This window comes from Lemur catta, chromosome 1 (genome assembly GCF_020740605.2).
Source record: "Lemur catta isolate mLemCat1 chromosome 1, mLemCat1.pri, whole genome shotgun sequence".
In the NCBI taxonomy this organism is placed as follows: domain Eukaryota; kingdom Metazoa; phylum Chordata; class Mammalia; order Primates; family Lemuridae; genus Lemur; species Lemur catta.
The window spans coordinates 210,802,811-210,830,755 of NC_059128.1; the positions used below are offsets into that span (position 1 = coordinate 210,802,811).

Consider the following 27,945-nt stretch of genomic DNA (forward strand, 5'->3'; position numbering starts at 1 on the left):
ACTTGCCTAATAGAACACAGCTGGCATGTGGTAAAGCAGGAATTCAAACCAAGGTCTGTCTGACTCACAAAATAAACACAGATTAAATGACTCAAGGCAGAGACAAAATACCCAGGGGTGATAGGGGCTCTGAAGGCAAGGAGGTGAGCTTGGAGTGGGTGAGCTTCTTGTCAGGTCCTCTTGGGGAAGGCTTCTCGGCTGCATGATCTTATTAAATGGAGTGCTGAGTTCTTTGGTTTGAAGGTAAAATACTGGTGTATTATCTGGCATTACTTTACCCACTGAGCTCAAGAAGCTTCAATTCCAGTACAGTGTATATAATAAAATAAATCAATTAATGGTAAGATTTTCCAGCTTAATTCAATCCCGATTCTCAGGCATGACATATACGAGGTACACTGCAGAGATCTACATGGAACAAAAGAATCACCGCTCAACGGATGTGTATAGTACCCACCCACCCCAGAAAGGCAACGTTAAGGAGGGTCGTGACAGGGAACGACTTTTTCTGGTTGTTAGGTCAGGATTTGTCTGAAATGGAGTGGTGGGGCAGGGTGTTGGGGTGTGTGTGGAAAGAATTCTGTGTGTGGAATTCTAGGATTTGGGCTCTAGTCCCAGATCCACCAGGTAGCCTTGGATAGGGCAATTATCTCACTGGGCCTCATTTTTATAATCTATAAAGTGTTTCTCAGAAAACTGTAGGGGATTGAAATGAGACGATGAATGTAAACTATTTCTAGCATCTAGTGCTAAATTCAAGTGGGTGCATGACAAATGTTGGATGAATTGACTTGAAGATGGGCAGGGATGGGTGCTGGCAGCATGATGGAAGTGAAAAGTGACATAGGTCTGTGACATCCATTCTTCTAACAGAAGCCCCTGGTGATGGGGAGAGGTTTGGGTGCGGAGGCAGGAGAAGGCTGGGCTTGTGGCGAGAAGGAGCAGGGTCCTGCCGCGTGGTTTGTGGGGAGGAAGGAATCACCCATGTGGCAGTGTCCTCTTTGTCTGTCCCCCACTTCCTGTTGGCTTCTGTCCATTCTTTGGGCTACTGACTCCCAATCTGAGGCCTTAGAGTTGCAAGCTTGCATTCTGTGTTAGCCTCCTCATTGATCTCCTTGCTGCCGGTTTCTTTCCCTTCTAATCCAAACTGCATAGGCCTCTCAGATCCTATTGCTCCTGGCTTAAAAACCGTCATCTCTTCTATTACTCAAAAGATCATGTACAAGCTCCAGGACACATTACTCAAGATTCTCCATCTTTGCTTTTGCTACTTCTGTGTGCTAGTGCCCAGCCGTGTTCCCCTCATCTCATCCCCTGTCTTTTCAAATCCTTTCCAGCTCCAAGTAATAGCACACACACATTCTACCTTGTGCATTCATTCGTTCATTCACCAAATATTTGTTGATCACCTACTAGGTGCCTGGGCAGCTGGGGATCAAGTTCTGAAGGAGGCACCCTCTTGCCTCCCACGTTCTTCAGATACTCCATGGTGCTTGCCTGTTATGTCAGTACTAACACAATTGTTCTATAAAAATGCGGATAAGTAGATTGTTCTCTTATATATGGATAAGTGATTGTGAACTACTTGAGGCCTGGACCACACCGTATTCTTGTCACATCCTCTGCAGCTCCTGGAGCACCTTAGGTGCCTGAAGGCAGGTTTGAGTCCAGGCTTTATCGTGTGTTCTCTATGCAATTTTGACCCAATCACTTTGTCTCATAAGTAGGTATTCGATAAATAATAGTCCAGCACTTGTATGTTGATTGGTTAAAAAGATTAACCACTGCTATGGACTGCATGTTTGTGCCCCCCCCCCCATTCGTATATTAAAATCCTAATCCTTAATGTGATGGCACTGGAGGTGGGGTCTTTGGGAGGTGATTAGGTCATGAGAGGGGAGCCTTCATGAGTGGGATTAAGTGCCCCTATAAGACGAGCTATGAGAGAGATGATCTCTCCATGTGAAGATACAGCAAGAAGTGTCCATCTGCAAACCAGGACGAGGACCCTCATCAGGAACCAAATCTGCCAGCACCTGGATCTTGGACTTCTCAGTCTCCAGAACTATGAGAAATAAATTTCTGTTGTCTAAGACACCTAATCTATGCTGTTCTGTTACAGCACCTGAACTAACTAAGACAAGCACTTCTCGCACAAAATAAAAACAGACCAAGGAGACCAACAGCGTTTAGGCTGTGCAAAGCATATGGCCGGCCAGTGTGGAGTTTTGCTGTGGGATGGGTCTCAGGAAGTGCCGGATATTAAATGGCCTAAGAGCTGCTAAGGGGGAACAGGCACTGGTTTGAGGGCCAAGATGGGGCAAGTAGAAGAGGGAAAAACTAAGGTGTCTAGCCCTGCCCAAAGAGCCTAGTTCTGAAAGTTTCTTCTGCATGTGAAAGTGAAAGATTCCTTGGCTCTGTGATTCTATTTTGAGCAGCAAACCTCCTGAGGCAGGAATTAAGTTAGAGTTCAACTCCAGCTTGCACCTGTGTGAGCAAGTTTTTCCTCTGCAGATGCTGAGGCCTCCTGAGGCACATTTCCACCTCACCAGTCCCTCTGGGGTCTTGGAGAAGGGAGTGGGAGAGAGGAGGAGACATAGTTGGAGTCTGAGTCCTTTGCATTCAGAAGCCAGCCCAGGAAGAATGAACGATTGCTTCACCTGAATTTCCAGTAAATTTGAGTTGGATCAGGACCAGCCAGAAATGGGGAGACTAGGGTAGGGTTGGGGTGGGTACTCTGATGTACATAGGAAGAATTCTGTGTTTGGAATCCTAGGGCTTGGGCTCCAGTCCCAGATCCATCAATTAGTGTGACCTCGGATAGGTCAGTTAACCTCCCTGGGCCTCTCTATAAAATTTCTTCTTGGCACTCTCTGGTGGAACGGCCAAGCTCACTGGTGCAGTGCTTCTCAAACTTCCATGTACATGTGATCACCAGGGGATTCTGTTGAAATGCAGATTCTGCTTCAGCCGGTCTGGCATGAGGCTTGAGAATCTGTATTTCTGACACACATACAGGCGATGCCAGCAATCCTGGTCATGGACCAGGAGGTTCTAGTGCAGGGATTAGCCAACCATGGCTTGACGGCCAAATCCAGCCTGCTTTTGTAAATAAAGTTTTATTGGAACACAGCCATGCCCATTCGTTTACATATTGTCTGTGGTTGCTTTCATGCTAAGTGCACAGAGTTGAGTAGTTGCACCAGAGACTGTATGGTGCACAAAGCCTGATTATTTTAATAGTTACTATGTGGCCCTTTACAGAAAAAGCCAGATGACGCCTACTCTAGAGGACTGAGGACTGGTCTTTGTGAGCTAAAAGACCTGTATTTCAGTCTGGGTTTGGCCAAGGGCAAGCTACTTCACGTTGCTGCTTCTCACTGTCTTATCTGGGGGACAAAATGGGCTCTAAATTTCTAGGTGATCTATGATTCTGGGATTTCAATACTACATAGAAAACATCATAGCTTCTAAAGAAACTGGCATCTGAGAACCACATTGTATGGCCTTCGTTTGGAAGCTACAAAAACATACCTGGCCCAACCCTGCAGAGTCCAGCAAGGGAGATCCTGCCAGATGCCATGAGAGGCCTGTGGAAACAGATCACAGCTACTTCCTGACCCAGAGTCAGCTGGGAATAGAAAGGAGCCTGAGAGGAGGGGAGAGTGAGGGCTGGAGGCAGACCTCCTGAGCTGCAACACAGGCTGGTGCTGGCAGAGGGGCCCTGGAAAACTGCATGCCAGCATCACTCACACAAATCCCATTTTGCTGAGAGACCAATTCAGAAACAATTCCCTAATTCACCACTCCATGTGCCTCTGACTCTGGGTGCATTTGGTCAACCAATATTAATAAGCCCTTTTGAGGTCTCAGAGACCGTGGCAGGCACAGGGATATAGAAAGGACTTTGACATCTGGGGCTCCCCGAGGAGCTCACAGTCTGGTGGGAGAGACAGCATGCAAATAAATAATTATATGAGAATTCTGTGATCCAGCTGTGAGGAGAAATGTAGGACTCTGGGTCTCTAGTTTAGGCAACAGGTGAGACATTAACAAGGCAGGGAACATGGGATGGGGGAGGCAGTGGTTTCAGGAGGGGGAGGATGTGTAAAGAGAAGGGAGATAATGACTAGTTTGGGACAAGTTGATTCCACTGTGGACTGCTTGAAGGACTGAGTAAGAAAGCTATGATTTCCTATGAGAAGCAAAGCAAAGTCTCTCTGTGGGCCTGGAAACGTTTAACAGGAATGACATGTATGTTGCCATGGTTACTTCCCAGCACTGAGGGGAGTCCCAGTGCACACTCCTAGTACCCCTGGGGCTCTTTAGTGGCCTTGCTCATCCCAGCTCACAGGAGAGACCTTGGGTAGAGAGACCTCTGTTAAGTGCACAATCTTTAGAATCACTTTTATTTTCTTTCAACCTGAAAATGTAATGGCTGATTATTGCTCCCTATGACTGTCAGCTCTCCAACTGAATGGGAAAATTGGGATCCTATGGCCCTGGACAGCTTTTGAACCCACAAGGCCATGTTATGTTATGGCTTCATAAAAATGAAAAGAAATCCACAAGAAACAATGAACTCTTATGGTCACAATTATTTTGGTGTCTCTCTAGTTCCTCACCTGAGAGTTTGAATCCGACAGATGGCTGTGCCAGCAAATGAAAATGAAAATACAACATATCAAAACCTATGGGATACAGCAAAAGCAGTAATAAGACGAAAGTTTATAGCAATTAATGCCTACATCAAAAAAATAGAAAAGCTTCAAATAAACAACCTAATGATACATCTCAAAGAACTAGAAAAACAAGAGCAAACCAAACCCAAAATTAGTAGAAGAAGAGAAATAATATAGATCAGAGCAGAAATAAATGAAATTGAAACAAAAAATACAAAAGATCAGCAAAACAAAAAGTTGGTTTTTTAAAAAGATAAACAAAATAGAAACACCTTTAGTAAGACTATCTAAGAAAAGAAGAGAGAAGACTCAAATAAACAAAATCAGAGATGAAAAAGGAGATATTACAACTGATACTGCAGAGATCCAAAGGATCATTAGAGACTATTATGAGCAACTATATGCCAATAAATTGAAAAACCTAGAAGAAATGGGTAAATTCCTAGACACATTCAATCTACCAAGATTGAACTAGGAAGAAATCCAAAACCTGAATAAACCAATAACAAATAACAAGATAGAAGCAGTAAGAAAATAGTCTTCCATCAGAGAAAAGCCCAGGACTCAATGGCTTTACTGCTGAATTCTATTAATACCAAATATTTAAAGAAGAACTAATACCAATCCTACTCAAACTATTCAAAAAAATCAAGGAGGAAGAAATACCCCCAAACTCTTTCTATGAGGCTAGTATCACCCTGATACCAAAACCAGACAAAGACACAACAGCAACAACAACAAAGAAAACTATAGGTCAATATCTCCAATGGACATAGATGCAAAAATCCTCAACAAAATACTACCAAACCAAGTTCAACAGCATGTTAAAAAAATTATTTATTCATCTTGATCAAGTGGGATTCATCCCAGGGATGATGCAAGGATGGTTCAATATACACAAGTCAATCAATGTGATACATCATATCAACAGAACAAAGGACAAAAACCATATGATCATTTCAATTGATGGTGAAGAGCAGTCAATAAAATTCAATATCCCTTCATGATAAAAACTCTCAAAAAACTGGGTATAGAAGGAACCTACCTCAACATGATAAAAGCCGTGTATGACAGATCCACAGCTAGTATCATACTGATTGGGGAAAAACTGAAAGCCTTTTCTCTAAGATCTGGAACAAGACAAAGATCCCCACTTTCACTAATGTTATTCAATGTGTTACTGGAAGTTCCAGCTAGAGCAATCAGAGAAGAGAAAGAAATAAAGGGCATCCAAATTGGAAAGGAAGAAGTCAAACGATACTGGTTTGCAGATTATATGTCCTTATATCTAGAGAAACCTAAAGGCTCCACCTAAAAACTATTAGAACTGATAAACAAATTCAGTAACATTGTAGGACACAAATCAACATACAAAAATCAGTAGTGTTTCTATATACCAATAGTAAACAATCTGAAAAAGAAAACAAGAAAGTAATCATATTTACAATAACTACAAATAAAATAAAATACCTAGGAATAAACTTAAGCAAAGAAGTGAAAGATCTCTACAGTGAAGACTATAAAACATTGATGAAAGAAGTTGAAGAGGACACAAAAAAACGGAAAGCTATTCTATGTTCATGGATTGGAAGAATAAATATTGTTAAAATGTTCATACTACCCAAAGCAATCTACAGATTCAATGCAATTCCCATCAAAATACCAATGGTATTCTTCACAGAAATAGAAAACAATCCCAAAATTTATATACAACCACAGAAGACCCAGAATAACCAAAGCATCCTGAGCAAAAAGAACAAAAATGGAGGAATCATATTCAGATTATACTACAGAGCTGCAGTAACCAAAACAGCATGGTACTGGCATAAAAACAGACACTTAGGCCAATGGAACAGAATAGAGAACCCAGAAATAAATCCACACATCTATGATGATCTTATTTTTGACAGAGGTGCCAAGAACATACATTGGGGAAAGGACAGCCTCTTCAATAAATGGTGTTGGAAAAACTGGGTACCCATGTGCAGAAGAATGAACCTCGACCCTTATCTCTTGCCATATACAAAAATCAAATCAAAATGGATTAAAGCCTTAAATCTAAGTCCTGAAATTATGAAACGACTATAAAAGAAAACCTTGGGGAAACACTTCAGGACATTGGTCTGGGCAAGGACTTCTTGAGTACTACCCCTAAAGCACAGGCAACCCAAACGAAATTGGACAATTGGGATCACATCAAGCTAAAAAGCTTCTACACAGCAAAGAAACAGTTAACAAAGTGAAGAGACAACCCACAGAATGGGAGAAAATATTTCCAAACTACCTATCTGACAAGGGATTAATAACTAGAAAGAAAAAAATCAAATAATCCAATTAAAAATGAGCAAAGGATATGAATAGATATTTCTCAAAAGAAGACATACAAATGACCAACGGATATATGAAAAAAATGCTCAACATCATTAGTCATCAGAGAAATGCAAATCAAAACTACAATGAGATATCACCTCACCCCGGTTAAAATGGCTTTTATCACAAAGACAAGCAATAACTAATGCTGGCAAGGATGTGAAAAAGGGAAACCCTCGTACACTGCTGGTGGGAATGTAAATTAGTGTAATCACTATGGAAAACAGTTTGGAGGTTCCTCAAAAAGCTAAAAGTAGAACTACCATATGACCTAGCAATCCCACAGCTGGGTATATATCCAAAGAATAGGAATTCAATATATTGAAAAGATATCTGCATTCCCATGTTTATTGCAGCACTATTCACAATAGCCAAGATTTGGAATCAACATGAGCATCTACCAACGATGAATGGATGAAGAAATTGTGGTACATATACATAATGGAATATTATATGGCCACAAAAAATAAAATCCTGCCATTTGCAACAACATGGATGGAACTAGAAACATTATGTTGAGTGAAATAAGCCAAGCACAGAAAGACAAATCTCACATTTTCTCACTCATATGTGGGAGATAAATATTAAAAACAATTGATCTCATGGAGACAAAGAGTGGAACAATGATTACCAGAGGCTGGGAAGGGTAGTGTGAGGGGAGGGATTAAGTGGGGATGGTTAATGGGTGAGAAAATACAATTAGAGAGTTAGATAGAATGAATAATATTTGATAGCACAACAAAGTGACTATAATCAACAATAAGTTAGGGTATACTTTAACTTAAAGAGTGGAATTGGAATGTTCCTAACACAAAGAAATATTAAATGCCTGAGGTGTTGGATTCCCCAATTACCCTGACTTGATTAATTCACATTTTATGCCTGTATCAAAACAACACATGTTCCCTATAAAGATATACAACTATTACGTAGCCATGATAATTAAAAATAATAAAAATTAAGTACTGTAGGAATTTAGAGGCCAGGCTCACTTCTACGGGGGCCACAAAAGCTCCACAAAGGAGATTGCCATTAGGTAGCCATTGCAGGAGGAGGAGAATTTCAACAGGTAGGTAGATGTGAGTCTGTCCTTGGACTGGATCTAAGTGCTTTCTCTTTTCTAAGTGCCTAGCTTGTGCAATATGCACAGTAGGCTCTCTAACAAATTTACATTCTTTTTTCTCTTTATTTATTTATTTATTTTGTCTTTGGCAGAGAGCTAACAAATTTTCTAGTTGGACACTAGCCACATGGGACTAGGCTAGGACTCATGGGCTTGAGTCTTGGTTCTGTTGCCACAACTGGACATCAGTTGTATAAGCCCTACCTCTTTTCTGGGCCTCTGATTTTCCCCAACTGTGAAATAGTGTTACAGAGGGTCCTGGGTATAACCTTGCTCATGGGTTTCTGGTCAGGATGACATTAAGTTAATACATGCAAAATTATTTGCAAGCCAAAATGAAATATAAATACAAGAGGCTATTTCTCACTATTCTTACTGTTGTTACAAAAACTAAAAGTATAGGAGTTCAAGACCAGCCTGAGCAAGAGCGAGACCCCATCTCTACTAAACATAGAAAGAAATTATACCGACAGCTAAAAAAATATATATAGAAAAATTAGCCGGGCATGGCGGCGCATGCCTGTAGTCCCAGCTACTTGGGAGGTTGAGGCAGGAGGATTGCCTGAGCCCAGGAGTTTGAGGTTGCTGTGAGATAGGCTGATGCCACGGCACTCTAGCCCGGGCAACAGAGTGAGACTCTGTCTCAAAAAAAAAAAACAAAAAAAAAAAAACTAAAAGTAACCAATTCCATGTGCTTCTCATTTATCCAATAACCTTTTTTATTGAGTAACTACTTGGGGCCAGGCACCAGGGATACAAAGATGCTTAATATCGTCTCCATCCTTGGAATCTGAAAGGTCTAGGAAAGGAAACAGTAGGTAAAATTGGTGGTATAAATTTATCGTGCTACCACAAAGGCTGGGCTGGATTTTGGCAGGAGCTCTGCTCTTTCTTAGAGGTAGTACAGATAGACAGTAATGCTGAATACAAAAACTTCAAAATCAAAAATCAACTCGCATGTTCCAGCATAAAACAGAAATAAAGGGGAGGGGAATTTTTTTTTTTTTGTTTAAGTTTGAGCTTATACTATGTTCCAGGCACTTTCCATCATCTTCATAACAAGTGAGGTATTATATTATGCCCAAGGTTTGTAAAACTAGGAAGCATAAAGCCAAAATTTAAATCCAGGTTATCTAACTGCAAGCCTGGTCCTTTTCCTGGGACTCCTTATTACTTTTATTGTCTTCTCATAAGCTAATGTCTTATAAAACTGATTCCATGCTAATTTTGAATGACCTTCTTACTTGGATTATTTTTCCCAGAAGAAAGACTAATTTTTGACAAGAGGGATTTGACAGTAACCCCTTCTTTGTCATTTCCTGTTGCATTTCCTATGATAACCTCTTCTCTTCTGCTACCTTCTCCTGAATTCTCTGTCTCCTTCAATCCCAATGAAACCACCAAGGAGTAAACAATCCCAACAAATAAGGAACCTGCAGAGAGAAAACCTGCCTCTTCAGCCACCAGCTTGTAAATCCTGAGACAAAACACACTGAAAGAAGGAATAAATCTACATATAATTCTGTCCAAGAAGGAGTCCATGTAGACCAAAGTCTGACTACACCTTAATTTTGTGGAGCCTTAAGGAATGTCAAACTTGCTTATTTTACAGATAAGGAAAGCTGAGACCCAAGGTGAAAGGACTTGTCCAAGGTTACACACTGGTGAGAGGCAGAGTCTGGACTGGAACTCAGATCTCCTGACTCCCAGGTTAATGCTTTTTCACTAAAATCAGTGGCCTCTTCACCTTTTCCCATTAGCAACTCAACTTCCATAAGATCACAGCCCTTTGAAGAAGAAAGCTCAGTGCTGGTGTCTCTGCAAAGCCAGAAGCCAGGGTCCCTCCTAGGCCTCCACTCTCATCAGCTCATGTCCTCCTCTAAAAAACAGGAAGTGGCTTCATTTTTTAGCTTTGAAAGCACATTGTGGGGGTGGAGAGGGGGATTTGGGGAAGAGAGTTCCTGTACATGATGGCCAAGAGGCATCAGCAGATGCTATACTCTTGCTTGAAGAAGGGGAAGATAGAAGAAGGTCAGACATTTTAGGGAAAAAGAAAGGTTGTCCTTGAGTCCTAACCAGAACATAATCTCTTCAAGAGCTTCCCCATGCCCCAGGGCAGGGCTTCCCTTCCCTGCTAATTCCCTTCTCTGTTCTGACAGGGCTGGAGGCTGGAGTGGGGGTTGAGGTAGGAGCACCAGGGTGGGAAAATTTGCAGGAACTTTATATAACCTTCCATACTTCCCCCACCCTCTGCTAGCACCCACAACTTCCCCTGCCTAGGGAGGAAGGAGGAACACATTATTCAGTTTAATAATTTATATGTTGAAAAGTTTACTGTGTGAAAGAAAGGGGACTCAAGAGGACAACAGAGAAATAAATATTCCCGAGTCCTCTCTTAAAGGATGGAGGTATGGAGATGATGTTTCTTGATGGCCTGGCCCTGGGATCTAACAGTCTGATTCTCTAATAGACGGGTATGAAACAAGCAAGTAACCCTTGCCTCCGACAGTCAGCCAGCTTTTGTCTCCTTCTACTGGTAGGATCGTATCCAACCTTAGCACTAACAGCCTGAATGGTCCACAGAATGCTAGGCCTGGAAGAGACTGTGGGCATTTATCTACATCAGGGGTTCTCAAACCTGGCAGCCCATCAGAGTCATCTGGGGAGCTCATTACAAATTTAGATTCCCAGGAACCAATCCAGACTTTGATTAGGTAGATCTGGGCTGGTGTCCAGGAATCTTCATTTTCAATAAGCAGACCTGGTTTAAGAACCAATGATCTGATTCAACATCATCTATCTAGCTATCACAACTTTTACATGAGAGGCAAAGAAAATCGAGGCTCCAAAAAAATAGGTGAGTAGCAGCACTTGGACTGGAACCCGGATCCTTGCCTGCTGGTGCCAATGCTCTTGCACTTGGCTCTCCCATCCCGGCTCACCAGTGTGTTGGGGACCTGTGAGGGTCATCGGTCCACAGGGGAATCAGCTGCCTGGAGCTTTGAATGAGTCCCCACATGGATCACTGGTGGAAGTGGCTGGTAAGGGGTTGAGTGAAGGTAGCTTTAAGGATACTCCCAGAGAGCTGTGTTCTGTATTCTGGGGGATTAAAAGCAGAAGGCCAAGCTGATGGCCTGTAAGGCATACTACACAGTTGTTCCAGACAGAAAGAATAGTCGGTTCACGGAAGCAGCCTGCTGCACGAGAGGAGCCAGCACAGTGGAGGCAGAGTGAGTGCAGGGGAGAGGAGCAGAAAATGAGGTCTGGGAGGTCATGGGAGGCCAGACCAGACTGGGCTCTCCAGGCCGCATGAAGATCTTTGCCTTTTACCCCGAGCCACTGTAGGATTTTGAGGAGGCTGTCATAATCTGACGTATTTTCACAGGGTACTCTGATGTGTTAGTGAGAATAGACTTTACAGGGCAGGGGTAGAAGCAGGGAATCCAGCAAGAGGGATGTGCAGGAATACAGGGAACAGAGGAGGGCAGCTCAGACGAGCTGGTGGGAATGCAGGTGGTGAGAAGTGCTTGGATCCTAGATACCCTTTAACGATAGAGCTAACATTTTCTGATGGACTGGATGTGAGCTTGAGATAAAAAGAGGAACCAAGCATGGTGCCAAGTGTTCTGGCTCAAGTGACGGGAAGTCTGGCATTGTCAACTGAGATGGAGAAGGCTGTGGTGGAGAGGTTTAGGGAGGGACAGCGGGAGCTCAGTGTTGGGCAGCTGAGTTTGAGGTGTCTGCTAAACATATGAGGGAAGTAAGTGCAGTACAGGCTGCTGGACACACAGGCCTGGAGCTCAGGGAAAGCTGGAGATAGGTCTTGAGGCATCATGAGCACATATGTAGTATTTAAATAAAGTCCTACAACTGGGTGAGATTGTCAAAGAAATGAGGACAGACAGAGAAGAGAGGAGGGCCAAGGACCCTGCTGGAGGACCTTCCAGCATCAAGAGGTCAGAGAGAAAAGAGACTGCGAAGGAGTGACCAGTGAGGCAGGAGGAAAACCAGGAGTGAGTCCTAGAAGCTAAGCGGACCAAATGTTTCCAGGAAGAGGGAGTGATCAATTGGGTCAAAATGCCACTGACAGCTGAAGCAAGATGAGGGTTGAGAATTGGTTATTGGATTTAGCTATTGGAAAACACTGGTAACCTTGACAGGAGTAGCACTTGACTCCTAATCTCATAGAACTCCAAATTCTGACTACTGACTATCATTTAGGACCCTATAATTGTGAATTTTGTCTTCTTAATTAGGCTGTAGCCTTTGCAACATCAAGGATGATGAATCAGCATCTCCCCAGAGCACGGGTTCCTTGGTGGCTGGAGGTCCCTGTGGAGCCCACTGTAGTCCCTGAAACAGTTTGCTGACAGACCCACCCAAAGGCCCCTACCACTGGGCACTGCTTGGCTTACCTTGGACGCAGAATTTTAGTTCCTTGGGGTCAGTGATGCCCTTTCTGCTTTCCTGGATTACAGCCCGGTTCTTCTTGGTTTCTCCCCAGAGATTGGTGCCTCCATACATGCTGGGAATGTTGAGAATGGCAATGCCTTCCAGGAAGATGTTGCTCAGGTCCACCTCAACCCCATCACACTGGGGGACAGAGAGAAAGGGCCATCTGTTAGTGTCCTCAGTCTATCATAACCCAAGGTGCTGTGTGTGTGTGTGTGTGTGTGTGTGTGTGTGCACGTGTGTGTGGTGGGGGCTCTCTTAAAGGACATGACAAGTTCTCAACCTCCACCCTGCCACACTGTCATAAGCTGAATCTTGGGCCAGGCTGCTCAGGCTTAATGCTTTGACCACCGTGGTGAGATGGGGAGGTCCAGTACTGGTCAGCTCTGGGGAAGACAGCACAAGGCTCCAGGGATCATCTTTAGGTCTAGAAGTGCTTTAGGGATGGTTCCTAAATCAACTGCAAAACTGTTCTCCAGCCCAACCTCATCATCATCAATTGTGCCCCTTCCTAACCACTGTGAAGATTTAACGGGACATTGAATCCAGAATCTAACACATAGTAGATTCTCAACAAATAGCAGAAAATTTTCATTTTACCCTCCTCTCATTTTATTCCTCTTGTGAGAAGTACAAGACTTTAAGATTTGGAAGGTTTTCAGAATTTGCCTGTCTCTTGTATCTGTACCATAAGTACAATTTTGGCACATGTGCTTGCTGAGGCGGCAGAATTTCTTTATCCAATCTCCACCACCAGGTACAAAAGGCCAGAAATCTTGGATTTTTATGTCTCAAAAAGTCAGCTCACTTTGGCATAATGCTTACCAACACAGCAAGAAATATATGAGTTCTGATCCTCATTCCTCAGGATTATAGGTAGTTTACTTCATTTACAAGAGAAGAAAACCAGACCCAAAGAGGTGAGCTCAGTTATCCAAGATTACATAGCAGACAAATAACAGAGCAAGGATTCGAATTTGGGGGATTCGACTACAAAGTCCATGTTCTTTATCTTGCTTATTGTTAGAAAGAAAAAAATCAAAGGCATACAACATAAAAACCCACTGTCAGCTGGGTGCAGTGGCTCACGCCTGTAATCCTAACACTTTGGGAGGCTGAAACAGGAGGATTGTTTGAGGCCAGGAGTTTGAGACCAGCCTGAGCGAGAGCAAGACCCCATCTCCACAAAAAAATAGAAAAATTAGCTGGATATGGAGGCACATGCCTATAGTCCCAGCTACTCAGGAGGCTGAGGCAGGAGGATTGAGTGAGCTATGATGACCCCACTGCACTCTAGCCTGGGCAATAGAGCAAGACCCCATCTAAAAAAAAAAATCCACTGTCCTTGAGGTTAGCTACAAACCTAAACTTTCAGAGATTTCTCAGCAGAAAAGGAATAGAAAAGTAGGGCTTGTGGCCATTCATATTGATTCAGCTCCTGATTTCTTTGAAGTTCTTAAGTTATGCTATCTTATCCCTATGACTTGTTTTCCCAATTACAAGATGGAATAGGGTGAGTTTCTCTGGTAACTGGGAACTCACTTTTTCATTGGGAAGTTCTGCTAATTTGAAAGGTCTCTTTATGTTGACCGAGATTCTCTCTTCTTCTTGCTTCCACCCATTGGTCCTATTCTCTCCACTGAAGCCAGACAGAATGACCCCCCTTTCTCCTCATGGGGCCAGCCCGCAAGATCCACCATAATCATCCTCATTACTTTTATGCATTTGCATTAAGCATTGCCACCTGCCACGTAAGATTTTATACATGTCTCACTTATTATCTTCATAATAATCCTATAAGTTAGTTACATTTGGGGGAACTGAGGCACAGACAAGGTTATGCAACTTGCCCAAAGGTACACATCTTACGAGTGGAAGTACACAGATTTGACGGCAGGCAATCAGAGCCTAAATCTTTTTTTTTTTTTTTCTCTTTCTGTTTCTAGGGAGCCGAAGAGATCTTAAGTCTTTACCTCTCCTCCCTCTCACACCACTGGTTGTGCTCCTCTGGATTGAGCACTGTCAACTCCCTTAACCCTCTCCTGTGGGACTTAGTTTTCAGACCTTTTGCTATCCTGGCTGTCCTATTTTGCACACACTCCAGTTGGTTACCCTCCTATTGGTAAGGTCCCTAGCATTGCAAACAACATCAGCAACAGGATCTGATGGGGCAGGTGGCAACAACACCAGCACTTCCTGAGGCTAGAATTTTACAACACTGTCATGCCCCAGAAATGAGATAATGTGCAAGGCCCATGTAAGAGCTCAATACATGTTACCCATCATCATTATCCTTTTTGTCAAATATGATCAAAGTTGTACTAGCCCTTTTGTTAGCAGCTAGACGACAGCAGCACTTTAGCTTGAATAAGTGGTGGTCTCAGTTACTCAACCTTCATCCCATGATCTACTTCTGAGCCAGCTCTTTCCTATCCTGAACTTGTATAGGGTTTTAAAAATAAACAAAGCTTAGACACAAGGCTTTACATTTATGTTAATTAATTTCATTTGGCTTTCAGCCCAGGCCTCCTCCAGTCCACCCAGCTTATTTCAAATCTTTATTCTGTGACCCTTTGTCATAGCTCTCCCATTGTTTGGGGATTAAGTCATTATATGTGTGTATAAAGGGCAGCAACAGTGACCGAGTCCTCCCCTCGGTCAGTTTGATACCCCAGACATGGTGGATTGACACCCCTTGGGGTGTGGCTGTTTTATCAGGCCTGCATCTTTTGGGCTATACTCTCACTCAGCCCCCTTTTCATTACAAGGCAGACTCACAGAAGTTAGAGTTGAGAGGAACCTGAGAGAATGTGCCCTATCTTTCATAAATGAGGTCCCGTGAGATTAAGAAACTTCCCTGTGGTCATCCAACTAACGTATTAATGGTGGAGCTAGACACATATACAGATCTCCAGACCTCAGTCCTGTGCTCTTTCTGCTAAAACATAAGACCTTGTGCTGAGATCAAATAGCATGCCCTAAATAACCACCCTACCTATAATCTCTATCAGAAAAGGAATATGAAAACTCATATTAAATCACCAGTATCTGTATGTAGATGGCAAATACTTGGTTAATTATCTGTTCTAGAATCTTGCCAGGGATCAGAATAAAATATATTAGTCTGTGCTCTCCAGAACATGCCCTACTCCCATTTTTTGGAAACTAGGGTAACATTTGTCCGTTTGCCTCTCATTGGATAGAACCTACTCTGTTTTCTAGATTCGTCCAAGTGGCCCCTGAATGACATCTACAGGCTTGTCCAGCAACTTGGATTCAAATTCATTTGTGTTTTCCAAGGTCAGTTAGTTCTCCATTGATCCACCCTGGGCTCTGGTAGCCACCTCTAACACCTGTTCTTCCATTTTTAGTTTAGGGCCACTTTCTCTGGAAAAGGTAAAAAACTCATCCAGAATGGCAAAATGCTATTGAACTATGCTTTTCATTTTTTTTTTTTTCTGGCCTCAAACATTGTGTAACATCCTACTTGGCCTTCAGTTTGCCTGAAGGCAGGCTTTCAGGTCTGAGCCGCTTTTGGGTATTCACACCTGGTTGCATGCCCATCCCTGCCTTTGCGTGCATGTGCGCAGTCTCCTTAAAGCACGGGCTCAACCAGCACTCCCTGCTGCTGTCACAGTGATTTAAACTCAAAAACCAAACTGTTTTCCCTTTTCTTCTCTATGTGATTAATGTGTTAGAAATTTATTTTGGAATGACTTCCACCATTCCACCACTGTCCTTCATACACATATTCTTAATCAGGGATTTAGGCTAGAGTCCCACTGAGGTACACTTTCCCTTATCCTTATCACTTTCCAGATGAACAGTCACTTCCCCTCTTGGTTGTAGTTACTTCTACATCACCTCAATTTATTCACTGTTGGTCAAAACATCCCCCTCTCTTCTGAGAGGTAATAATAATAATAATAGTAATAATATTAGCAACTCTTGCTTGGTGCGAGCTTCCTTGGGCACTGTGCTGGGATTCACCCACATTATCTCCTGGGACCCTCACATGAACATGATGAGGGAGGCACCACTGCTACCCCCAAAGGACAGGGTCTCACAGGGGAGTGAGGTACTTACTCAAGGCTATAAAACTTGCCATTCTACAAGATGGCAGAACTAGGCTGCAAACACAGGCAGTCAGAAGCCAGATCCTGTGCTGGAGATGAGTCAGTGAGGCACATCGGGAATTTTGCTGATGCCAGATTTATAGCAAAATTAAACTTACAGCTGTTTGAATAATTGAAATCTCCCACCATTGCTCGATCTTATATAGTGCTTAGAGCAGTGCCTGGCACATCAATGTTGGATATTAGTATTATTACATCTTGTCTCTGTGCCCGGTTTGGGAAAAAAAAAAAAAAAAGTATGCCACCAGCACAGTCCTTGGCAAATAGCATTCCACAAAGTCACCTTTATTCCCGACTGCAGTTTTAAGTATACTCTGTCTTCTCCATCTCTATCCATAGCCAGCTACGAGTGTTAACTATCAACTTGGTAAAACGTTAACCTTTCCCTGGAAGAGCAGACGGTCCTAGCTCTGCTTTCTGACAGTTTGTTCCCTTCTCCTATTATCTCTTTGGGTCTTATGTAGACTGTAGAGGGGTCAAAGAGACTAGAAGAGGTGGGGGGGTCTGTGTGACTTTGGTGTCCCCCACCCTTGGAATGCACCTACTTGGAAAAAGAGAGGCAATGTCTTGGAAAGAACATGCCTAGGCTTGGAGACAGAGAAATATGGGTTGAAAGATTGGCTATGTCACTGCCGGCTGTGTGATCGTGGGATGGTTCCTTAACCTCTCTGGGCTTTAATTTGTCGTCTGTGAAATGAGGGATGGGGAATAACATCTACCTCAAGGGGTCGATTGGTCTCTGGAAGGCAGTAAGTAGCACGCCGTGACTGTCTGCATTAACATTAGTTTCCCCAACTCCTGTGCCAGGAGGAATATTTCTTCCTGAAATCACTCCCTCACTACAGGAGACTTTGCTGGAAGCATTTTAATGGCCTTTTGGCTCGACCCACGCTGGTGAGAGCCTTGCCAGCCCACACCTGCATGCCTTTTCTCCGGAGTTCTTGGCCTAGGGATTATTCACTGATTCCCTTCAAAACCCCAGGCTCACTTGGGGCTGGGGAAAGGTGGAAGGCTGCTGTGCTGTCTGGGAACGTGGAGCCGAGACCGAAACACTGTCGCCTAAATGGAACGCGGGCCCTGGGGCCGCTCCCCGGCGGGTTCCTGAGCTACATCCTCCGCCTGTTCCATGACGTCATCCGGCCCCTCCCCCTGCCCCGACCCGGGCGGCTGCTGGGGAGAGCGAAGGAGGGCGGCGGCCCCGCGCGCACCGTTAGCCCTCCTGACCCGGGCCTGGGCGGGCAGGCTCCCCTCCAAGCGGAGGCTGCTCTGCCGCGGAACCCAGGCATTTGTAGCCCGGCGTGGGGCTGAAACAGAGGGCTCTTGTCCCCAGCGGCTAGCGCGCACACGTCGTGCTCCCGGTGCGCCGCGGGGCCAGGTGCTGCGGGCGTGGCGGGGGAGAGGGCGCACCGAGGCCAGCCCCGCTCACGTCCCTCGGAGGCAGTTCGGGGGCCCGAGTGAACCCAGGCCGCGGCGGTCCGCGCCTCCTCCCAGGCCCCGGCAGCTGGCGGCCACGTTCAACGTCGGTCCCCCTGGCGAAGGCAATGATGCCCCCCAGGTCCGCTTTCTTTCCCGGCCAGAGATGGCTGGTGGGGTTTGTGGGGGGCCTGCGCGCAGGTACCCCGAGACCGGGTTAGGAGGCCAGAGCGTTATTGATGTGCAAATGGAACGCACAGGGAATTCGCATTCCTCCCCGCCTCCGCCCTTGATGTCTCGGATCCCTACGGCCACATAATTCTGGGCAGAACAGGGACCCGCCAGGCCTTCCGCTCTCGCCGGGAGAGACGCAGAGCCGAGGCGGAGAGGGAGGGGGCGCCGACGCTCCCCCCGCCGCTGCCGGCTTCGCCGGGCGCTCGGGCCTCCCTGCCCGCCGCCGCGACCTGAAAAGGCGGCGGACCAGGCCGCCTCCTTCCCGGCCCTGCCAGTCCTATTTCTGAAGGTCCTTAGGGGAGGAGATTCCACAATTTATTTGATGACCTGTTTCAGTTTTTAGCAACTAGGAAATTCTCCCTTCTTTTAACCTCGATTCACCGTGCCACAGATGAGGTTGATTTTCTCTGGTTTGGACGCAGGGTTTTTTTTTTGTCTGTTGCAGAGCCCTGCCTTTGGGCTGTGTCTGGCCTCAGGAATGACCTCCTCCAGGTCACGTGGAAGGTGGAACCCAGGCCTCCACGGTTTGTCCCCTTTCAGCTTGAAATTTTCTCTTTCTTGGGTACCCCTACCACAGCGCTATGCTCCCTCCCATCTTCGAGGACTCCTCGGTCTTCCTTTTTAAAATCTTTTTATTATGGGTATTTCCAAACATATAGGAAAGTAGAAAGAATAATACACCCAAACACAGCCTCAGCAATCAGCAACTCCAGCAACTCTTAGCTAATCTTGTTGTAACTCTACCCCAGTTCCCACCTCCATACTGAACTATTTTATAGAAAATTCCTGAGATTCTATAATTTTATCCATAAAGACGTATGTGTCTTTAAATAAGGACTAAAAAAAAGGATTACCCCAATACTATTATCATTCTTAAAAAGTAACTAATTCCTTAATGTCAATAAATATCCAGTAATTGTTCAAATTTCCTCAATGGTCTCGTTTTTTTTATAGTTGCTTTGTCTGAAAGGTCTTCACATTGCATTGGTTGATATATCTCTTAGGTGTCTTTTGATCTAAATCCTCTATTCTTTTTTCCTTTTATTTGTTGAAGAAATGGGTCATTTGTCCTGTAGAGCAGTGCTTCTCAAACTTTACTGTGCACACAGATCACTTCAGGGTCTTATTAAAAAGCATATTCTAGGCTGGACGTGGTGACTCACACCTATAATGCTAGCACTTTGGGAGGCCAAGGTGGGAGGATTGCTTGAGGCCAGGAGTTCAAGGTTACAGTGAGCTATTGGTGTGCCACTGCATTCAGTCCAGCCTGGGCAACAGAGCAAGATCCTATCTCTAAAAAAAAACAAAAGAACAGATTCTGATTCAGGATTCAGGGGTGGGGCCTGAGACTCTGCATTTGTGACATGTTCCCTGGTGATGCTGATGCTATAGGTGCATGGACCACATTTTGAATAGTAAGGCTGTAGGATTTCCCAGATTCTTCTGGATTTTTCTGACTGCATTTCAGTTACAGGGGGGAGGAAGAAAGAGGCCTAAGGAAGAGGTGGACAATATCCTGACACACTTGAACAGGAGTTTTGTTGGGCTGAGAGGGGCTTAGGCAGGGGGTGAGGGTGGCCTCCCTTGAGGCCTGGGTGAGACAGACACTAAAAGGCAGAGAGGTGGCTGACATACACCTGACCAAAATCCTCCCCTGCCCCGCAACACACACTGTGTTTTATTTTGAGGGAATAGGACACTGACAGGCATTAGACAAAGAGAAAGCACCTTGTGCAGCCCCAGGGGCCTGTGGGGCCTTGGTAAGGATGGGGATGCTGTGCTCATTTGTAGTGAGAGCACTTCTGCTACAGCAGGGAGGGAAGAGTTTCTCTCTGAGACTTTGTTTGGGAAGTTGGAATATGAGGTAGACTAGGGGGAAGGCTGGACCCCTTAGGGTCCCCTTTGGCTTGGAAAGAGGAGAGTAGCTAAGGAAGAGGGTTAGCTAGGTCCTAGTAAATGCCAATTATGGTATCTTGAATTGTTCTGAGTAGAGGCCACAGAGTTGGGGCCTACTTATTTTGTTCTGGCATGCACACCCATACACACTGCCTAAATTGCCCATCAGCTATTTTCTGCCTGTTAAAATCTACCCTTCCAGCTCAAAAGCTCTCTCCTCTGTGAGGCTTTTCCCAATGCTCTAGCTAGAAATGGATCTTCTGCTTCTCTGAATTTGCATTGCTTTGTTTTTTCCTCTTATACAGAATTTATATTCTGCCAGGTATTATGCATATTTGCCTGTCCCCAAGGTGACTTTAAGCTCATAGAAAGTGGGGCCATATGTCACACAGCTCTGTGTTCTCCATAGTTCCTGACATGTCTTACCCATATCAGGTGTCCACTATAACTATTTGTGCATTGAAAGAATGTGTGGAGAAATCCTAAAATGGAAACTAAGATGTTCTTTGAAGAAATCTAACAAGGCTTCCTTCCTTTCAGATGAATTCCCCCAACTTCTCTGGGTAAATATAGTGACCAAATAAAGTGGACTGAATTTCCAGGATAAAGAGAGATATGGAAGGTTAATCTAAGTCTGCATAAAGCAGTCTTCTGATCACAGCTAAAGGAAATTCATTCATAAACACCTGGTAACAAGAGTAGACCACATGTGGCACATTTTATGTGAGAGACACATTAAAAGAACACAAAAGCACTCTTTGATCCATCAAGAATGATGAGAACCTACTGTGCTGAACTCTGGGGATGGAGCAGAAATGGGACACAGTCCCTGTCCCCAAGGTGTTCACAGCAGGTCAATGCTAGAGGCAATGGTGTGTTGCTAAATGCTTAACAGCAGGCTCTGGGCAGGCTGCACAGGGGTGCTGGGGGGAGCCCTCACTGTGTTCCATGGTGTATGACATCACTGAAAGGAGAGTTAGGAAGGGATTCACCAGCAAGCAAGCAGGCTGTAGGACACAGCAGCTGGAAGCAACAAGACAGAAAAGGAAGTAGATATCTGCATATCTGCAGGGCCTGTGGCCACAGTAGAGAAACTTACTGAGAGTGAAAGAAAAACAGCCAGTGCAAACGGTTTTCTCTAGAAAAGAACTAGAGAGAGTGTGTTTAGTGGCAATAATCTGATGTGTATTGGGAGGGAAGAAAAGGTGATATATGGAGTGGCACCGATGAATGGTGACAGCATTATTGGAAAGACAGTCCAGTACTACCTACATATTAATACAAGAATTGGCCTGGCATGTAGGTGACTTTCAGGACAGTGGCATCCTGTGCAGGGGCTGTTTTATGTCATTTTAGGAGCCAATGTCCATTTTAGGCAGTTAGATAATTAGTTAATACTAATGCACATATATGTTATGTAATGTTAATATATATCATTTATTAAGTGTTATGCACCAGGTACTTCATATATTTTATGTCTAATCCTTACAACCTTGCAAGGTCAGTATTTGTATTCCCATTTTTACAGATGAGGAAAGTTTGACCTAATGAAACTAAGGCAGGATATTCTTTTCCAAATTTTTCAAGGTTTGTGTTACCTTGAAACCTTCATGAACCTGCAAGTTTCCCGCGTGAGATGTGAGCGACAACTTCGAGAGCACGTACCTGATGCCTGTTAATCTTGTGCTTTGTTACCTATGAGACACATTTGGAGTATTATAGATACAGGGATTTAATTTTTCATTTTAAGGAGGACACTAAAAAAATGGAGTCTACCAAGAGAAGAGTGGTCATGATAGTCCTGTGTCTGTAAATCGAGTCCTATAAGGAACTGGGGCCGTTTAGCTCAGGGAAGATAAATAGGAGACAACATAGAAGATACATCTTCAGCCCGCTGAAGGCAGCTGTGTGGAGGAGTGAGGAGGTGTAGTTCTGTGTGCCCCCTGAGGGTGAAAATAGGCCCAGTGGATGGGGAGCTCCATCATGCACCCCTTATTCACTTACTATGCACCTATTTTGTTCTAAGCATTGTGCTAAGTGCTGACTAGGGAAGGAAATGATGATGAATGGGAGACACAAATCCTTGTTCAACTTTCTGAAAGTCAGAGCTGTCCACTAATGCAACGGGCTGCTTGAAAAGTAGTGAGTTTCCTGTCTTTGAAGTATTTAGGAGGAGGCCTGAATGCCCACTTATCAGAATGTGCTAGAGTGAACCTTGTGTTGAATGGAAATCCCTTTCCAGTTCAGAGATTCTGAGTATCTGTTCAGCTTTGCTCTGGCAGGCTAGGGTGTGCTGTACTGAAAAAGTGTCATCACGACCCCCCACTTCTTCCCAGCCTTGTCCTCCCAGCCATGTGCTCTGCGTTCTCTGACAGTGAGCCGTGGTGGGCCAGTTAGACTGGAAAGTGGCTGCCATCTGTGACAGGGATGATGGAGTTCTGGCGGGTTTGTGTGGGCTCAAGGAATGCGGCATTGAAGCCATGTACACACAACCTGCTTAAGAACATCCCATGAGCAGAAAATATTTTCTTCCTCTTTAGCCCTCCTCTGTTGCTGTGCCAGGCGGGCACAATGGTGCCTTTGAGAGGGGCAGCTGGAAGGGGGTGTTGGCAGGCAGGCTGGAAGTAGAACGTTGCAGCTGGGGATGGGGGGGGCCCCAAATTCATTTCCAGGAGTGAGCCGGCACTGGGTGCCAGTTTCCAAAACAAAACTGCTATTTCTCAGAGCTCACGGTGGTGGGTTGCCTCAGAGTTGGACAGAAGGCAAAGCTGTTTCCTATCCGCTGCTCCACCCTCCCCAAGTTTTTTAAAAAACCTAGTGTGTTGAGGCATTCTTGCTCTGGATGCAGATTAACAGGCTTTGCTGTCTGTCTGGGGAGCTGAGGCCAACCTGGGGTGGATGGGGCTTACTGAGGGGGCAAACTTTCCTGCAGACAAAGCCTGGCCGATGGCCATAGGACTGGCAGGGCTCAGGGGCAGGTAGGCCTCTGGGCCACCAGAGAGGGCTTGGAATGGAGACCCCTTCTTCCCTGTAGGGTCACTTCCTCTGACCCCACAGCCGCCCGGCACCCTTGCTGCCACATGGGCTCTGCCCACTTACTGTCTTAACTCTGGTGGGAAAGAGGTGGGAGAACCCTGGCATTTCCTGTCCCCATTTGCAGTTGTCCCAGACCCTCTGCTACTTTCAAAGATCCCAGCAACAGCTCAGAGATGGGCGTGGGAGGTCTTCCCACTTGCTGCACAGTTAGGAGAAGGCCTGAGTGCCAGGCATCTCCCTCTTTGTGTTATGAATGGAGCAAGGGTCGTTTTTATTCTGGTGGCTTCCAACAAAAAGGTGTGACTTGAGGCTGGTCAAGTGATGATTTCTATTAGTGTTTACACTAATTATGGAATGTTTCATGCTTGTTCAATTTTTGGGGGGCACTGTGCTAGGCCTGGGGATACAGGATGAATAAGAGAAAATTCTTGCTTCAGAAAGCTGATTGCCTGAAAATATGGTGAGTGCTGAAGGGGAGCCCCTTTATCAGCTGCATAGACACGTGTTTTAGGTGGAAAGCAGAAGTGCAATGCAGAGCCCGTCTCCTACTGCAGGTACTGTGGCCTTGTTGGGGGCACGTGGCCTGAGATCCCAGATCTAGGCTCACATCTGATTTTGGAGTGTACTTACTTATCTTTATGAGACTCTGTTTCCTTGTGTAAATAATGAGAGTAATACACACCAGGCAGACTGGTTATGAAGGGGGAGTAAGACAATGGAAGAAAGTGCCAGGACAGAGCTTGGGATATGGCAAGTGCTCAGTACATGGCTGCTGTTGATATTAACTTGTTGATCCTAATGGACTTGGGATACAATGTGGTCTAGTATTTATCCAATCCCTTGTTAGAGTCTACGCCCTTTCTTAAAGAGTTAATTCTTCTACCTTCTTAATTCCTCTTCTAGTGAAGGCCAGGGTCAGAAAGTTTATGACCTAATAGACCAAGTGAGAAAAACAAAGAGCTTTCCAATGAGACATATTTGTATACAATATTCTCTCTCTGTTTAATAACCCAGTTGTAGAGGAAGAAAAGGATTGTGATGTTTCTCTTTCCTGAGGTTCCTGAATCTCCTGTGTGGTGATGAAGATCATGAATTCCTTTGAATATTCTAAAAAGTCTAAGAGAAATAATATACTTCCCATTGACAGGGCCTCACAGTTCATTATTAACTTAAAATTAAGGATATATTTGTTTGGTAGACATTGCTTGGGGAAAGTTACTCTTTTACTAATGGATGTTGGCAGTAGAAAAGTTAAGCTCCCTGGGCAGAGGTTAGCTGAGAGGATCTTCTGGAAGGAATCCTGCTGTGGGAGAGTGTTCTAACCCCACCTGCTGAGTCATGTGATCCTCAACCTTGGTCTTCTGAGACTTCCTTGGGCCCTGTCTGACAGACATGCTGTGGATCACCCAGCAGCTACTTTGTGAAAATACAGGCATAAGAATTAATCTTTAAAAGTTACTCCCGAGTCCTTGGAAGACACAAAGTATGTATAGCCAGGAGTCTGAAGACAAAAGAAAATCAAAGCAATTCACAAAGAACAAAAGAAATGGAAAAGAACAGGAAAATAAAAGCACATAGATGAATGGATGCTTGAAGTGAACTACAGGGTACACATTTGTAGGAAATAAAAAAGAGGGTCATTTAAGAGAGAAAAAGTTTTATGTGTCAGAAACAAGTGCAGGGAAACAATGGAGTTTTGTAAGGGAAAATTGACAGAAACAATTTTTCCTTAGTAAGCTAAACAATTCTAACCGTCAGTGAAGGAAACTTATAGTCGGAGCATGGTTGAAAGAGGAAGAGAGACAGGGACGATAAAGCTGTGTTTAAAATAAAGAATGAAGCCAAAGAATGGTCCTCAGGAGGCCTAATGTTAAAGAAATAAAGGCTGATATGATAAGACTGAAACGAGGCCAATGTTATAATAGTGCTGATCTGTGGTTGGTGAGATTGGGAGTTACTTTTCTTTTTTGACCCTCTGTAATTTAAAATGTTCTGCCATGAATTTAGATTACTTTTGTAATCAAGAGAGGAAGTTAGCACCATACTAGGAGGGAGAAGAAAGAAACTGAGGTAGGGGCATCTGGAGTGGTGAGAACTGGTAGGCAGGTAAGAAGAAGAAAGCTGAAGTGTCAAGTGCGGCCTTGGGTGGTCTCACCGTGAGGATGGTGCTGTGACGAGGGCGCAGCTGCCAGCCTGGGTGGAGGAAGGAGGACCTCTCTAGCCTCACCTGGCTCTAGGGTTTGATGTGTAATCAGGTCGCCCCTTTTATTTTCCAAGAACTCAAAATCCCTTCTAATGCTCTTCTCAAGTTTCCCTGTCCATGAATGTTTCCACGTCATCCGCCGTGGCTGGGTGAATGGCGGAGTGCCGGCCAGCTCCCACCTTCCTTACGCCAAGCTCCGAAAGGCTCTACCTGCCCCAGCTGAGAAGAAGGTTCAGATCATGCCCAAAGAGACCAAGGCCTGAAAAGCTCTTCCACTCTAATTTCAAAGTGTGCAATATTGCAGGTGGATGCCACAGCAGAATCAGAGAATGCTCCCAGTTGGAGCTCGAGACCCATGGGTTCTCTTCTGTCACATACTGGCTGGATGAACTTAGTCAAGCTACTTAACCTATAAAGTCCTTGATTTCTCTGTTTTGAAAAATAATGGCACTGGTTTGGATTGGAGTATCTAAAGGTATCTGCCCAGCCTTAAATTACTGCAATCTGATGTTATTTAGGAAGCTTCTTTACACGCACATGGCTGTGCTAAATGTTAGCTTTTAGAATTTAGGATTCTCATAGGTGGGACCCTATGAGATAGATTAAATATTACTAGCACATCCCTTTTTTAAAATTAAAATTTTTTTTATTGAGGTGAAAGTCACATGACATAAATTTAACTATTTTAACGTGTCGGTGGCACATTTGCTCACTTTTTAAAGTGTTAGTATAACACAGTCATTTGGGTTGGTTCTATTTTGCTGTAATAAAAAAATGCTGCACCCTACCTCTGTGCTCATCTCATGCTTGTAGGTAGGAAACTCTTTCGGTCTGGGTTGAGAGCTTGCTGGGTCACACGGTCTGCATACACACACTTTCCCTTTGGTGTGGATGCCGAAGTGCTCTCTAAAGTGGTTAACACGTATGTTTCCCCCAGCAGGGTCTGAGAGTTCCCACTTCTGCTCCTCCACAGCAGCGGGTGGGGTATGCGCCCAGCACCACAGGGCAGTTCAGGGTGATGAACCAGCTCCATCCACATCAACATGGGGAGCTCTCGAGGACACAAAGGTGGGCACAGAGGCAAGCTGCAGAGCATGGAGGGATTGCAGCGACTTCAGTTTTATCTGCAATATTTCATTTCTTTGATTGAAAACTACTTGAAGTAAGACAAATATCAATTCTGTATGGGGGGGAAATGGGAGTATTTTATATACTAGTCTCAAGACTTTTCTGTATTTTCAAAAAACCCTCAAGTAAAAGGGGTAACTGATGTGCAGAGGTTCCCAAAAATATACTGAGAGATTTTTGGAGGAGCTTCCAGATTTGGACTCAGTTTTCCCCCTACCAGCGTTCACATTAGTTCATATTAGTAGAGCTGGCTAGCCTTCCTTTGTGAACATTGTTTTAAAGATTAGATTAAATATCAAGGAATTTTGGAATTTCTTATTTTTAGCCAGTAAAAGGAAACATTTCCACAGAATGTAAAATAAGTGCTCGAGTAGAAGCCTGTCTGGTTTGCTCCACCTAACTGATCCTATCTACAAATGTTAGCAAGGCTATTCTGGGCCTGGGAGGGGGGAGGTGACTCACTGTGCGCCTCCCTCACCCCCCCCCACCTGTCTATTCAGGTGAAATCAGGTTAGAATGATTAGTAAGGGCCTTTCTGGAAGGGAAGAGACGTCAGAGAGCACCCTGAGAGACCGCCTTAGACCAGGGATGGTGACAGTCAGTGGGGGTGGGGTGTAGGTGACATGCTGGCTTCCTACTTAGACTTCTAACAATTTACTGAGCACCCAGGTTCCAGGTACAGCACTGATGTGCACAGGCCTTCCTTTGTGTTCCCACAGAGGAAGCATCTGGGGCGAGTATTTGCAATATTATTTTATGCTCACCTTTTGATACATGTAAAAATCTCATGCCTGCTTTTAATGGTATCTGAAAAGTCAAAATAAAGACTGAATAATAAGCAGATCGGATACGCCCCAAACCTGGCTGAGAATCTGTAGACTGAGCTTTCCAAGTGCCAGTACTGCATTGAAACTCCTGGGTTTCTTGCAAACCTGGATTTGAAACCTCACTTGATCACTGACAGGTTGTGAACATCAGGTGAGCTTCTTACCTTCTCTCAGCTTCTGGCCCCATTCTCTGGAAAGGTGATTATGACACCTGCCACTTAGGGCTGCTTTGCAGATTCCACGAGACACTTAGCACCACTGCCAGTTACATTTAAAAAACAAAAACAAAAAGCCCTGAAAACTTTAATCCTAGCAATGGCCTTGGAAGGTAGACTAACCCCCTTTTGCCCCCTTTTATAGATGAGAATACTGAGGCTCAGACATATAGTTCAGCAAGTTACTTAACCTAAGCACAGGCCTTGGGAGTCCGAGTCCGAGCCCTTTC

General features: G+C 44.5%; 1 protein-coding gene across 1 annotated transcript in view; it reads right to left on the bottom strand.

The window, feature by feature from the left end:
* Positions 1–27,945, bottom strand: part of DGKG (diacylglycerol kinase gamma) — a 147,584-nt gene that overhangs the window by 21,815 nt on the left and 97,824 nt on the right. Inside the window, exon 21 of the mRNA XM_045539865.1 lies at positions 12,591–12,768. Within this exon, the coding sequence (XP_045395821.1) occupies positions 12,591–12,768 (178 nt within the window). The remainder of the gene's footprint in view (positions 1–12,590; positions 12,769–27,945) is intronic.